Source organism: Rhipicephalus sanguineus, chromosome 10 (genome assembly GCF_013339695.2).
Source record: "Rhipicephalus sanguineus isolate Rsan-2018 chromosome 10, BIME_Rsan_1.4, whole genome shotgun sequence".
NCBI lineage: Eukaryota > Metazoa > Arthropoda > Arachnida > Ixodida > Ixodidae > Rhipicephalus > Rhipicephalus sanguineus.
In genome coordinates this window covers 70,633,029-70,645,142 of record NC_051185.1, presented here as the reverse complement: position 1 = coordinate 70,645,142, position 12,114 = coordinate 70,633,029, and the positions used below count along the sequence as shown (strand labels likewise).

General features: G+C 45.9%; 1 protein-coding gene across 2 annotated transcripts in view; it reads left to right on the top strand.

Annotated features, from left to right (window-relative positions):
- The window catches only part of LOC119372104 (voltage-dependent calcium channel subunit alpha-2/delta-3), a 205,891-nt gene that overhangs the window by 154,523 nt on the left and 39,254 nt on the right, over positions 1-12,114 (top strand). For both annotated transcript variants that reach the window (XM_037642567.2, XM_037642566.2), the window contains exons 18-22: positions 1,249-1,323; positions 4,887-4,967; positions 5,062-5,085; positions 6,819-6,893; positions 8,635-8,696. In XM_037642567.2, the coding sequence (XP_037498495.1) occupies positions 1,249-1,323; positions 4,887-4,967; positions 5,062-5,085; positions 6,819-6,893; positions 8,635-8,696 (317 nt within the window). The remainder of the gene's footprint in view (positions 1-1,248; positions 1,324-4,886; positions 4,968-5,061; positions 5,086-6,818; positions 6,894-8,634; positions 8,697-12,114) is intronic.

The window sequence follows — 12,114 nt, the reverse complement described above, 5'->3', positions numbered from 1 at the left end:
AGGATGCGACATCAGGAGCCCTCGACTGTCATCATGCTCAAAAACGTGCATGGCCGTAAGCCTGCATTTTAAATGGCGCTCCCCTTTGGTTATCAGGGGGGCTCTCGCCGCCCCCACTTCCCCCCATGCCCCCTCCTGTGCGCACGCATACGCTCGCTTTTTATGCTGCTTGTATAAACGTCAATACCGCAATAAGACTGATAACGTGCTATCAAGATCTGGTTCTGAAGCCACTGCAGTGCTGAACTGTTCGTAAAAGATCAGAATAATTTAAGCCAACGTTATCACTGCCGAAATGAGGTGGCCAAATGTAGTCGTGCATATGCTGTGCCATACGTGTGCTAAAAATGAATACGTGCATGTTAAATTCCTAATTTAGGGTCACAGACAAAACAGAATTGTTCAATTAAACGAATAATCCGCGACGAGTGATTAGACAACGGGTACATATTAAAATGGACGAAGCGCAGTAAACGTTACAAAAAACTTAATCGAGGCTACGGGGTGTTTTGTTTTGCTTGCAGAGTTTTAAATCATGTTGACTGACATCAGAACACGCCTGCAAGATTCTTAGCCTCCTTGCGCCGCATGATGTGGTTTTTACGATTGCGTACCCAGTTCACCCTGAGAGAACTCTGTTACTTTGATGAATTATAGTCTTTTTTTTTTTCAAGGTCTGTGCGCGATGTTTCCTGCTCAACTATACGTTCTTTAATCTCAAGAAGAATGTCAGTCAGGCACGTAGGCAAGGGGGGGGAGCCATAGGGGCCCGGGCCCACCCACCCCCCTTCCGAAATTCGTCCAGCCTTCTATATTCCCGGGCAACTTTTTTTTCTTTTTGCCATGGAAAGACTTTCGGACAATTGCTACTCGCCCCCCCCCCCCCCCCCCGAAAACAAAGATTCTGGCTACGTGCCTGATGTCACTACTAGAAAAGACTCATTAATAGCAGATGAATACCCCATGAGTAGCATGAATGAATGCACATGAATAGCATAACGCGTTGCATGCACTTTATGTGCTTACACTGCTATAAACGCTCACTTCCTAGGCCTTGGTATACCGTTGAAGTGCGTCATTCACGCCATATTGTCTAAAACGTTGCGTAAAGACTGCAAAATCACTCTTCCTCCATAAATCACTCGAGCTTTTTATGGGTATATTGCTGTTACGCGTAAGAGCAAACTGGATTGTTTACTAACTGCCTTTTATTTTTATTTTGACCCCTATGTCTACGTGATATGGCAGCTCGGCGTCAACGCCTACTCGTTTATGATCAACAAGAACGGCCACATCCTGTTTCATCCGGACCATCGCCCCATGGTGAGTAATTCGCGATTTACTGGTCGTTCCCAGTTTACGAGCAAGCGTGCTATCGCGGCGTATTGCGTGGTGTCCTCGAGAACAACAGGAAAGAAAAAAAGTTAGCAATTGGAGCGTGAGATGAGTGGCTGCAGCGTTTTATCGAACTTTGCTGGACCGTTGTCATGGCTTAACGAAATAAAAAACTAAGCTATATCAGTGGTCTTTTACGTAATGCAGGAAGCAATGGCAAGCGAAACGTTCCTTGAAGTCATTTCCATCGTTTTGTTCGTTCGTTTTTCATCGACATGTACTGTATAGTCGTGCACAATATGAAATGAAACACCAATTAAATACGTATTTAGGCAACGATTACTCGTGATGTGCGGATGCGCGTCTGATGTACTGATTTTTAAGAGATGCCTTTGTTATTAAATATTAGGTGTTATGAAAACTTTTCCGTTTTGAAACTCCGTTTCCCCACTATGGTCTCTTGAACGTAATTTCAGTGTTGAACTTAATATGTATGACGACTGCACATGGTCATTATCGCAGTGTTGAGTTGTGTTTCGCCTTTTGTATTATCTTGTTATTGTTACGCATATGTGTTTCCAGATATTTGCTTGCTTAATGAAGGGGTATCGGCATACGTTATGTGGCGGCACTTGTGTTAATTTGTGGCTTGCATTCTCCTATGGCGTTGCTGCATATATGTCTGCAAACTTTCACGTACTCACCCGTTTCTATATGAATGATTACTTGAAGCTAAGACTGTATATCCTGTAGGAAAAAAAATATAATCTTACAAACTGCGTAGGGCTGAGAAGACGTGTGAAGCTTAATTGAACCTTTTTTTTTTGTCTGATGCACTTTGCTTCTTTGTCACCTAAGATTACAATATTCCCTAAAGCAAAATTCAAACGCAGTGACAGGAAAAGCAATGCCACCCGTTTCGTCGCTCATTGTTTAGGAAGAATGCGTCGCGGACTCTTCCTTTGAAAACGATGAGTGCGATGAATATCGCTCTAAAGCTGAGTGACTACACGTTCTTCCACGTAATTTTCATATCTTAAAGTTCTGCAGATGTGTTCCGCATGATTTTTTTGGCTCCCATCCAAGGTAAATGTAACTGGTAGCGAAGCTTCCATAGAAGCCCATACGTTCAGAAAATGGCTGCTCATCAGCTGGTCATGGGGCTTAGCCCCATCTGTGTGAGGAGGGAACACTTCCGGCGGAACAAGAAATATAGCAGATGTGACGCAATATCAGGTAAAAAAGAAACGTCGCGTCCTTTTGTTGGCACTAGCGTAAAATTTGACCTCGATATAGTTTTCTTAGGCCCCTGATCGCTAAGGACTCGCGCTACGGCGAGCCTGCAAGTACTTGGCGAATGCGCTTGAAGCCAACGCTAGCTAAACTAATATCGACTCATGACTAAACAGAGGTGCTTAAATGTACCGCCGTTTAATTCGCCTTGTTTTACAAGGAAACCTTTTTCTTATAGCTTTTATTCTGCCTTCGTGTCATCTTCCACAGCGTGATTAAAGTAAGCAGCAGCGTACCTCTCATGTCTGCAGCGTTGCTTATTTGCTTCGCACATGCGCTGGGGCCTTAAAGAGCGCATTGTTTGTGTGCTTCAGTTCTAACGAGAAGAAATGACGCCTGGTCACGCCAAAATGATTACATTTCAGTTTTATTCAATGGTCACAATAAGGCAATTTTATCACACCCTACACAATGACCAACAAATGTCGTAATAAGTACAAAAAGTGCGTACACTACATGCACTATGTTTTGCCTTACGTTTCCATAAATTAACCTTACGTGTAACGTATGAAGACATGCGAATTGTAGCGCGACAGATAACTTAGCGATATGCTCACAGATAGCAGGAAATATAGTAGGCACCGCGTGTTCACGAAGAAAACCGGGAAACGGGAATACTGATCCTTTGAACACCACATCGTTTCCGCGAGCACCGAGGAAAGCGTTCGGCGTTAAATGTTAGCCGCGCCGTGCCGTTGCCCGTTGAACACCGTAACCAACACGTTCACCAACGATGAAACGCGCACAGTAAAAACTCCGTGCGCAGTAAAAATCAAATTCTTACCACAATAAATCAGAGTACGCATGCAAGTGCGAAACACCAGAACACGTGAGGGGGCGTGTCGTCGCAGACGAACTTTACGAGCGCGCTTTTTCATACACCGCAAGGGCTGCATTGAATAACAATGACGCGCGCCTCTCTTCAGGGGGCGCTAAGTCAAAGTTCTTTCGTAATAATTAAACACTGTCATACATTCTTGGCACATTGCACCTGCATAATATTGTTCGGGAGATAAATGTCATTTGTAAAGCATAAAGATTGCTTCCCCCTTGAATAAAACTTGGTTCTTCGCTATTAGTGTTTGTTCCCTCCAAACATAGTCGCGCTTCAATCGCAGCACACATAACTCCCCTTGCTGGTGTCGTTGGCAGTAAAGGGACTTTAGTTGGCAGTAGGCCCTGAACCGCTATTCGCCCGAAGCTGCACGACCTACTTGGATCGACCTTGACACTACTACAGAGTTGTTCGTCGCTTGCCGACCAGTTCCCCAATTACTAATATGCAGTACCAATCGTGGAACCGATGCTAACCGGTAACGGTAAAAATTAGGTTAAAAGAATTGAGTCTGTTCTACGATTGTCTGTCTCTACTGTGATATCTTTATGACTGTTACTGATGTTTAGGAAACAATCGGACACATTCCGCGCTAATTCCCAAAGCATCTGTGAAGGTTATGCCGGGTGACTTGAATCTTTTGCGAAGCGAAAAATTGTTACGGACGTAGAGGTCTTTTGCAAAGTGGCAGAGAAGCCTCGTTGCTTGCGCACAGCACATTTTTGTTAGGAGCAGCCGAATACAGCGCTCTCAAATCGCTCACCACTTGTTAGATGTAATAATTGTTGCGGTTTAACGTCCCATAACCGCGATATGATTATGAGCGACGCCGTAGTGGAGGGCTCCGGAAATGCCGACCACCTGGGGTTCTTTGACGCGCACCTAAACCTAAGCACACGGGCCTCTAGCATTTTCGCTTCCATCGAAAATGCGGCCGCCGCGGCCGGGCCAACAGTCGAGCACCATAAGCGTTAGGCAACAGTGACCATTTGTTCTGAACGCACACTTTAATTTTAGTCTGCTATTCAGTTCAAAGGGGCATCATTCCGGCAGTTTTGTCTCTCCTGTCCGTCCATTTATTAAGTGCCTCATCAAACGCGAAAACTGACCGTCGGCGGCGTTGACACGAGTGCTGCAATAAATCATCACGTTACCATATGACGCATGTCGTCACAAATCGCCATAATTTAGGATGTCATTGTGACTTCATTGTGACGTCACCACATGACTAGATAGGTAGATAGCAAAAAAAGTAATTCTGCCCAATTCATTTCCACGAAGAGCGGAGCTTGTTTCTGCATTCTATAGACTAGCACTCGAACAAAAGCTGCCGAACTCGCATAATTCTTTCTGTAAGACTGACTCCTGTACCGTGTGACACCCGTCTAATTCTTTGTTTTCCGTTTATTCGTTTTATTCACAGTACAAAGACATGCTAAAGCCTTACTACAGCAATGTCGATCTTCTCGAGGTGGAGCTCCTGGACAACGAGACCGCTGACCGCGTGAGTGTGACTCTACTTACGTGTGCTTGAATTTCCAAATTCTGTTTTCTAAATTCCGCTTCCTTGCCTGTTTCTTTTCTCTTTTTTTCTCCAGCTCTTCAACCACGTATTTGCCGAGGTAAGCCCTTCGTTTTGCCGCATCTGGATATAATGTTCGGAGAAAGTCCCCTTTCAACCTCTCCCATCCTGTTCTCATGTGTAGGGTAGCAAACCACTTGTCCCGAACTGGGTAACCTCCCTGCCTATTCTTCTCCACTATTTATTTCTTTTTTTTTTTGGCGAACTCGTCAACTTGTCCAAAGTTTATTTGTACAGACTAATACACGGATGCGTTTATGGGCCGCCATCTTGGGCTCGAAATGTTTCTGTTTTATATCTGTGGCAACTAAATTAACAGTACTGCTTCAGAGGCCGCCGCGCTGGCCCAGTGGTTCTATTAATAATAATAATAATAATAATAATAATAATAATAATAATAATAATAATAATAATAATAATAATATCAGGAGTTCTACGTGCCAAAACCACGATATGATTATCAGGCACGCCCTAGTGGAGGGCACCGGAAGTTTCGACCACTTTTCGTTCTTTAGCGTGCACTGACATCGCATAGTACATGGGTCTCTAGCATTTAGCCTCAATCAAAATGCAACCACCTCGTCGGGGATCGAACCCGCGCCTTTCAGATCAGCCGTACGAGTACCGTAACCACTGTACAACCGCGGCGGTAGGCCCAATGGTTGCACGATGCTCGGCTGCTGACCCCAAAGTCGCGAGCTCGATCGTGGCTGTGGCTGTCGCATTTAGATGGAGGTGATATGCTAGAGGTCCGTCTACTGTGCGATTTCTGTGCACGTTAAGGAACCCGGGTTGCCGAAATTATGCGGAACCCTCCATTACGCCGTATACCTTACTTAGCCCGAGTGACTTCGGGACATCAAACCACATAAGTAAACCAACCCGTACTACATTACACTCGTGCACATAAAAGCGGCTGTGCTGTTACGCTTGTTTCACAACATTTTTTTTAGTTGGACGTCACGACACGCATAACTGAGAGATCATTCGGCTCGGCGGCGGCAATGAGTCGAGAATAATATCGCCTGCAGAAACGCCCAGTCTGCACGTGATGTACTATCGTGTTGAAGAACATCCCGCGTCTTAGTTTGCTTTGCAAACAAAGCTTCTAAGATGCCTCTTCATTCTGCCATTCCGGTAACTTTCGGAACCCTTCTAGTAACTTACATTTCAAGGTTCTTTCGCTACTTCTTGTTATGCGGGCATATAAATTCGCATGCATATCTTTATCGTTTCATTGATTGACTTATAGTTAGCACTTCTGTTATGTTGTCTTTTGTGCTTTATGAAATTATGTAGTACATTGTGTGCATATTAATATCTAGCATGTGTTAATATACCATGTTCTAAAATTTTGTGTGCCATAACCACGATATAATCATGAGGCACGTGGTAGTGAAATACTCCATATTGATTTGCATCACCTGAGTTTCTTTTTAAACGGCACCTAAATCCTAAATCGAAGTAATCGGAGGGTTTGTTTGGTTTTGTTTTTTTCATTTCACCCCATCGAAATGATGTCGCCATGGCCCGGAGTCAAAACCACGCCCACGATATTACAACACACAGTAGTTGTAATACATGAATTAAATTGTAAGCAATATATTGTCAGATTAGCGATTCGACATTTGCCATTTCAAGCAAGGATATATGCACGGGAAGCGGTCTGAGGAATAAGCAGATCTAATAAATCAAATAGATAAAGGGCGATCGCACGTTTCCGTGTTTCGCATTGTGTTCACATAGATGGTGGGCGTTGTTTCCGCTTTGCAGATCCGTAAAAACATGATCGACGGCAGAAGAGGGTGGATGGAGTTTCTGCCCATGCGAGTGCACCTCGATGACATGGTAAGGCGCGCCATCTCTGTACGCTTCAAGGGGGCTGCAAAGGCTTCGCGAGGCTTTAGGCACAGTAGTTTTTCGTTCGCGTTGGACAGATTTCGGCCGGCTTAAACGGCTTCGCTGTTAAAAACATTAAGGAAGAGCAACCATGCACATAATATATAGTCACCCACTCCACGGGCTTTTCACCAAAGTAGCTTGGTAGCGAGGTCCCTTTGATTGAAAAATAACTTAAAGAGATGCCATCTTTTAACGTTTTTTGCAAGTGACCCATTAATCACGGAAATACTTTCCGTGCCTCAGAAAACTGGATATGTTTTTTCGTGTTTAGGGTGGTTTCCTCTATATTCCAATACACTGGCAGGCATCCTTCAATATTACGGACATTTTATTCGTAGATTCCATGGAAATTTTTATGAGTGCAGTATACACTGTGGCACAGCAGGTTTTGGAGGAGGGGGGAGGAACAATGCATTGAACTCAGAACGTCGGGGTAATCTACTGCGTGTCTCTCACGCTGAAGTTCCTTTTGTCTTGCAAGAAGTCTGGTTACCGACTGCGTAACTTAATGCATTGCCAAGTGCGCAGGAAACAAGGCAGGAGTCTGGGGATGATAGAAGGAGCTTGCGATGAAAAATTCGTGAACATGGCGTGTGTGCTGACGTTGCGGCAAGCAGACTCGTCTTCTTCGAGGCTGCAAGTGCCTTGAAGAAGAGCAGTTGCAGCCTTGAAGAAGACAAGTCCACTTGTCGAGACATCGGCTCCAGCACACACCCCATGTTTACGAATTTTTCATCCCAAATGTGCCGGAGGCTTTCACTTGTTACACAGTGTGTAACATGCTGCCGAATTTCTTTGTTCCGTCACTTAGGGCCCGCTCACGCTAGCGGCAAGCCTGACGCAACGGCGCGGTGCCGCGCAACGTCGGCCGTCGCCGCACGCGCGAGAGCTGTCCCACTTGCACGGCAAGCTTCGCCGGCAAGCCTCCGAAAAACATGGCCGCACTGCTAAAAGCGGTTGTCGTCCACCTCGAATCTATCAAGTGGCCGCCGTGCGCTCTGTAGCGTGTAAGCTCTGAACTGATGCTTCCATTTGCTTTAGGTTCATGTTCTTAAGCTTCGACAGCAAAGTATTCGTGCCGATTCAGCCCCGTTTTTGAGAGCCGTGCTCAAATAATCAATGCTGTAGGCTTAGCGAGTCGAGATGAGCGCGTCCGAATGCTCGGAGGACATGGATTACGCGTTTGTTAGTTGTTCCTAGTCCTCCATAGCTGGCGCCACTTGACCTGGCGCCAGCTTGAGGACACTTTATTTGGTTTTACGCGACGCTTTCTTTAATACCGGACAGACTAAACCGCTTTATTGACTGCTTTATTAACGGCACGGACGACATACGCACTTCTAGCGTGAAAAACGCGGAGCAGAAAGCAAGCAGCTCGAAGCGTCCCGCGGCAGACGCAGACGACCGGGAAAGCCGAAAGCAGACGACGCGGCGCGCCGTAGCCATGACGACCGCTCCTCCGTCGCTGATTGGCCACGTCGCTCTGCGGCAGCCGGAGAACGGCGAAAAAATGGGTCTCGGACCTATTCTTCGAACGGCAAAGGACGGCTGACGTGCGCGAACGAAATCGCTTGCGCACGGCAGCCTGAGAACGTCAAACGGCAAACGGCGAGCTGCCGTGCCGCTAGCGTGAGCGGGCCCTTACGCTTATATCTTCACTTCTTTTTTTTTTCTTTCTTATTTCCAGAAACGGGTTGTGACGAGACGCCACAACTACCAGTACGGCGCCGTGCCGAACAGTTCGTTCTCGTAAGTATTATCTGAGTCATAGTCATTAGAACAATTCAAGAAATGCGTACGGAATACGGCACAGGTAAATTAGCGCGAAAAATTTAAGACAGCGACGCAACGCAGGTGGCAAAGACGCTTCTCTTTGTCTCCTTTCTAGCGTAGTTAATGTTATTTCTTGTGCTAATTTAACTCTACCGCACTGCGTAATGACAAGAAGAACTCACCCCAGCAATAAATTATTCTACCGTACAGAAGTGTGAAACCAATAGCTCATGTTGCTAGTGCACATATACCTAGTATTACGCTTGCGTCTTGTCTGAACACAACAAAACATAGGCATTGTATTGTGAGATTTCGCAAATTACCATTGTGTCCAGTATAATGCGAACGAGTAGGAGGGTGGCTGGCTTCAAAGTGAACGCATAACATACTGGAATCGTTTCACCTACGGAATTTATTACAGAAAGCTACGAGTTACGAAAGAAAAAAGCGTATGTTCGGTTGCCTAAGATAACTCGATCTTTCTGTTTCGCGTGCACTTGTCTATCAAAAAAACTAAAAATCGAATGTTTTTTATTGATACCGTCTACACGAAATACGGGTTCTTCTACTTGTGTTGGCTACGACATTCATAAATAAAAGCCCAAAGGAGATTGCAGATGTAAGAAAAGCACAGGAAGCAGTTAACTACATTAACTAAGTTATATAAAGGCACGGGTTAACAAGATGCAGAGCACACATAGTCTGCTTACCCGCGTCTTGCGCGCGTTTACACTGCAGAACAGATCAGGAAATGCGTAATGCAATTATCGTGACTCATATCTTATATAAAATATATATGTGAAAAAAAACAATGTAAGGTTGGCCCAAGGAGGTTAAAATTTTTTTTTTAAACCTCCTTGGGTTGGCCCCACAAATGATCACTGTGTGTCTAATATTTCCGTATGTCCAGTAAAGATTTCGAATGCCATCATTCCTCTTTTTGAAGAGAAGCTTGCGTTGCCTCACTATAGTGTCGATGGCGTTGTAGCTGTGACCGCAAAAAGAAAAAAAAAAAGGACATAGAACCAACCGGCGCTCGCGAACACAAAGCAATGCGGCCTTCGAAGGAGCGCCGCTCACATGCGTAATTGCACGCGCCGTTTTCCAATAGTGGATGCTCTCTCGATCGAGGGCTTGTCGGAGATCAGCTGTTTCTGATATGGCGGTCTGTTCTTTTATTGAGGCTATCGAGCTCACTTGTCATCTCACGCTGCCACATTTCATTGTTCCCTGGATATGGACGCAAAGCCGTCGTTGTTGTATGTAGCAACCGAAGTGTTGCGCTGCTAAGGACGTGGGTGAAGGCCCAATGACCCGCAAGGAGGAAGGAAACAATTAGGAGGGAGCATTGCGCAATGCGACATGAAAGAGAGAAAGAAAGAAAGAGAGAAAGAGGAAGAAAAGTAGTGCGCCAGGCACGCACACAGCAAGCTTCGATTATCCCTATTTTCCTGATATGGCAAGTGCTCCTGAATTTTTTATGTAAAAAATACTGGGACAGCTGCACACCAGTAGCGAGAAGACTTAAGGAAGTAGTGGAGCTGGTGACGTCGCCCTCCTCTTTTCCCTCCTCCTCACCCTCACTTCCCTTTCCCACTCTTTGCTATACTATACAAGACGGCTCCACTAACGTGAAATCTGGGGAGGTGCGAAGCACCGGTGTTTGCCATGGGGGGAACGTCAATAGCAGTGAGAGGACCAAGGAGGTTAAAAAAGAAATCAGCGTCCTCACATTACTACCGACAGCGTCGCAGACAGCGTCCATCGCAGGAACAGAGCTTTTCCTGAGGTACCGCGCCGTCTTATTTGCCACTCGGAGAAGCGCGCGTAGCGTTGTCTCTCGTGGGCGAGCGCGCGTTCTCGCGAGCGTTTCCCGAGTGGACTCGCCGTCTTACTTGCCAGTTGCTTTACCGTGAAGGGCGACGATAGGAGACACCGTGTGCGGGCTACGACGACAGGAGACGCCGACAGTCCGAGGCGGTAGGGGGCCTCGCACCTCAAAGGTAGTCAATGCCAACACCGTAGAGAAGATACATACAGGCAGTTGCCATTTACTGTTAGTCGAAGGTCACGAGTACTTTCTTTCCGCAGGGTTGTTATTTTTTTTTTTTGCGTGGAGTGCAATGCTAATAGCAGTTCCGCGAGCGCAGAAATGTGCAAAATTTACGTGTATTAGCAGCAAAAGAATATACGAAGTAACAGCGACAACTATGCTGTAAAAAAAGTAAAAAAGAAACGATTGAATAAAAGCGCGGTGGTTTGCGAGAGGGTGAGGCAAATTTTAATGAGACAGAAGTCGAGAGGTCGGCCAAAGTGTCGCTACCTAATGGGCTTCATCCTTCTAAGGCAGGGCATAACTAAAGTGCAGCGTGATAAACAATGAAGGCTGATAACGCGTGCCCTATCGTCCTAAATCGCAATGGTCGGGCATTTCAACGCGTGACAGCTGTCCTATATTGGGGTGCTTATAAATAGTACCCCAAATCGGTAATAATTTGTTCTAAATGTCACACTTTTTCTAAACACATTTCTTGGGGCAGCTGCGTATAACTCTCCCACAGTAGAACAGTACATAGTACTCTGAGTCGTTCGCCTGTTATTTGGGCGAAAGACTTAAGTATGTCATCAGGCGCTGGCCTTCAAAACGTGGCATGCCGTACGCAAACACCTCTCGAGCGTCTTTAGAGCCGTGCGAGCTTCGCACTAACGTCGTCATTGCGGCGTTCGCGTGACTAAAAAAATCGGGAGCTCTTCCCCAATCGAGGAAATGGGGTCTAGTGAATCTTGGCGCAGGCGTGCCTTAGCTACTGCTTTTACAGCGAAAGCTGTTATCAGATCACAACGGCACTGCGGTGGTTGTCCGCCGCCGGTGTCCGTAACCACAATCGCTCGAAATAAGGAAAAATTAAATGAGGGTCGGATGGGATTCGAACCCGGCCCCTCTGCGTGGAAGCCGAGTGTTCTACCACAAAGCCACACTGGTGCTTGAAACTCCTTTGCAAAAAGACCCTATATTGGCGTAATGCCGCGCAAGGAATCGCGTTAACATCTGTAATATAGCGTGACAGAAGAGCAACCAGGCCTCACACAATGTTAATTGCGCAACGAGTGTGCGGTTTAAAGCTTCTCACCAACTACAAAGTGCCCAACCATGATTCTTCATCATCATCAGCCACATGTAGCATCAACAAAGTGCTGCACGTAATGCCTTACAGATGTGTAGCTGGTACCTCGCTTATCCGCAGAAAGACGAATAATGACATAGTGGGTGCTTCCCTAATTTACAAAAATTATGATTTGTGGCCTAGTGGATACCTCGTATGTGTACTTGTATTCGTTTCCGCAAGAGAGTTTCGAACGGGCGCTCTTTCAGTTTTCGCTGTGACTGTGCTGC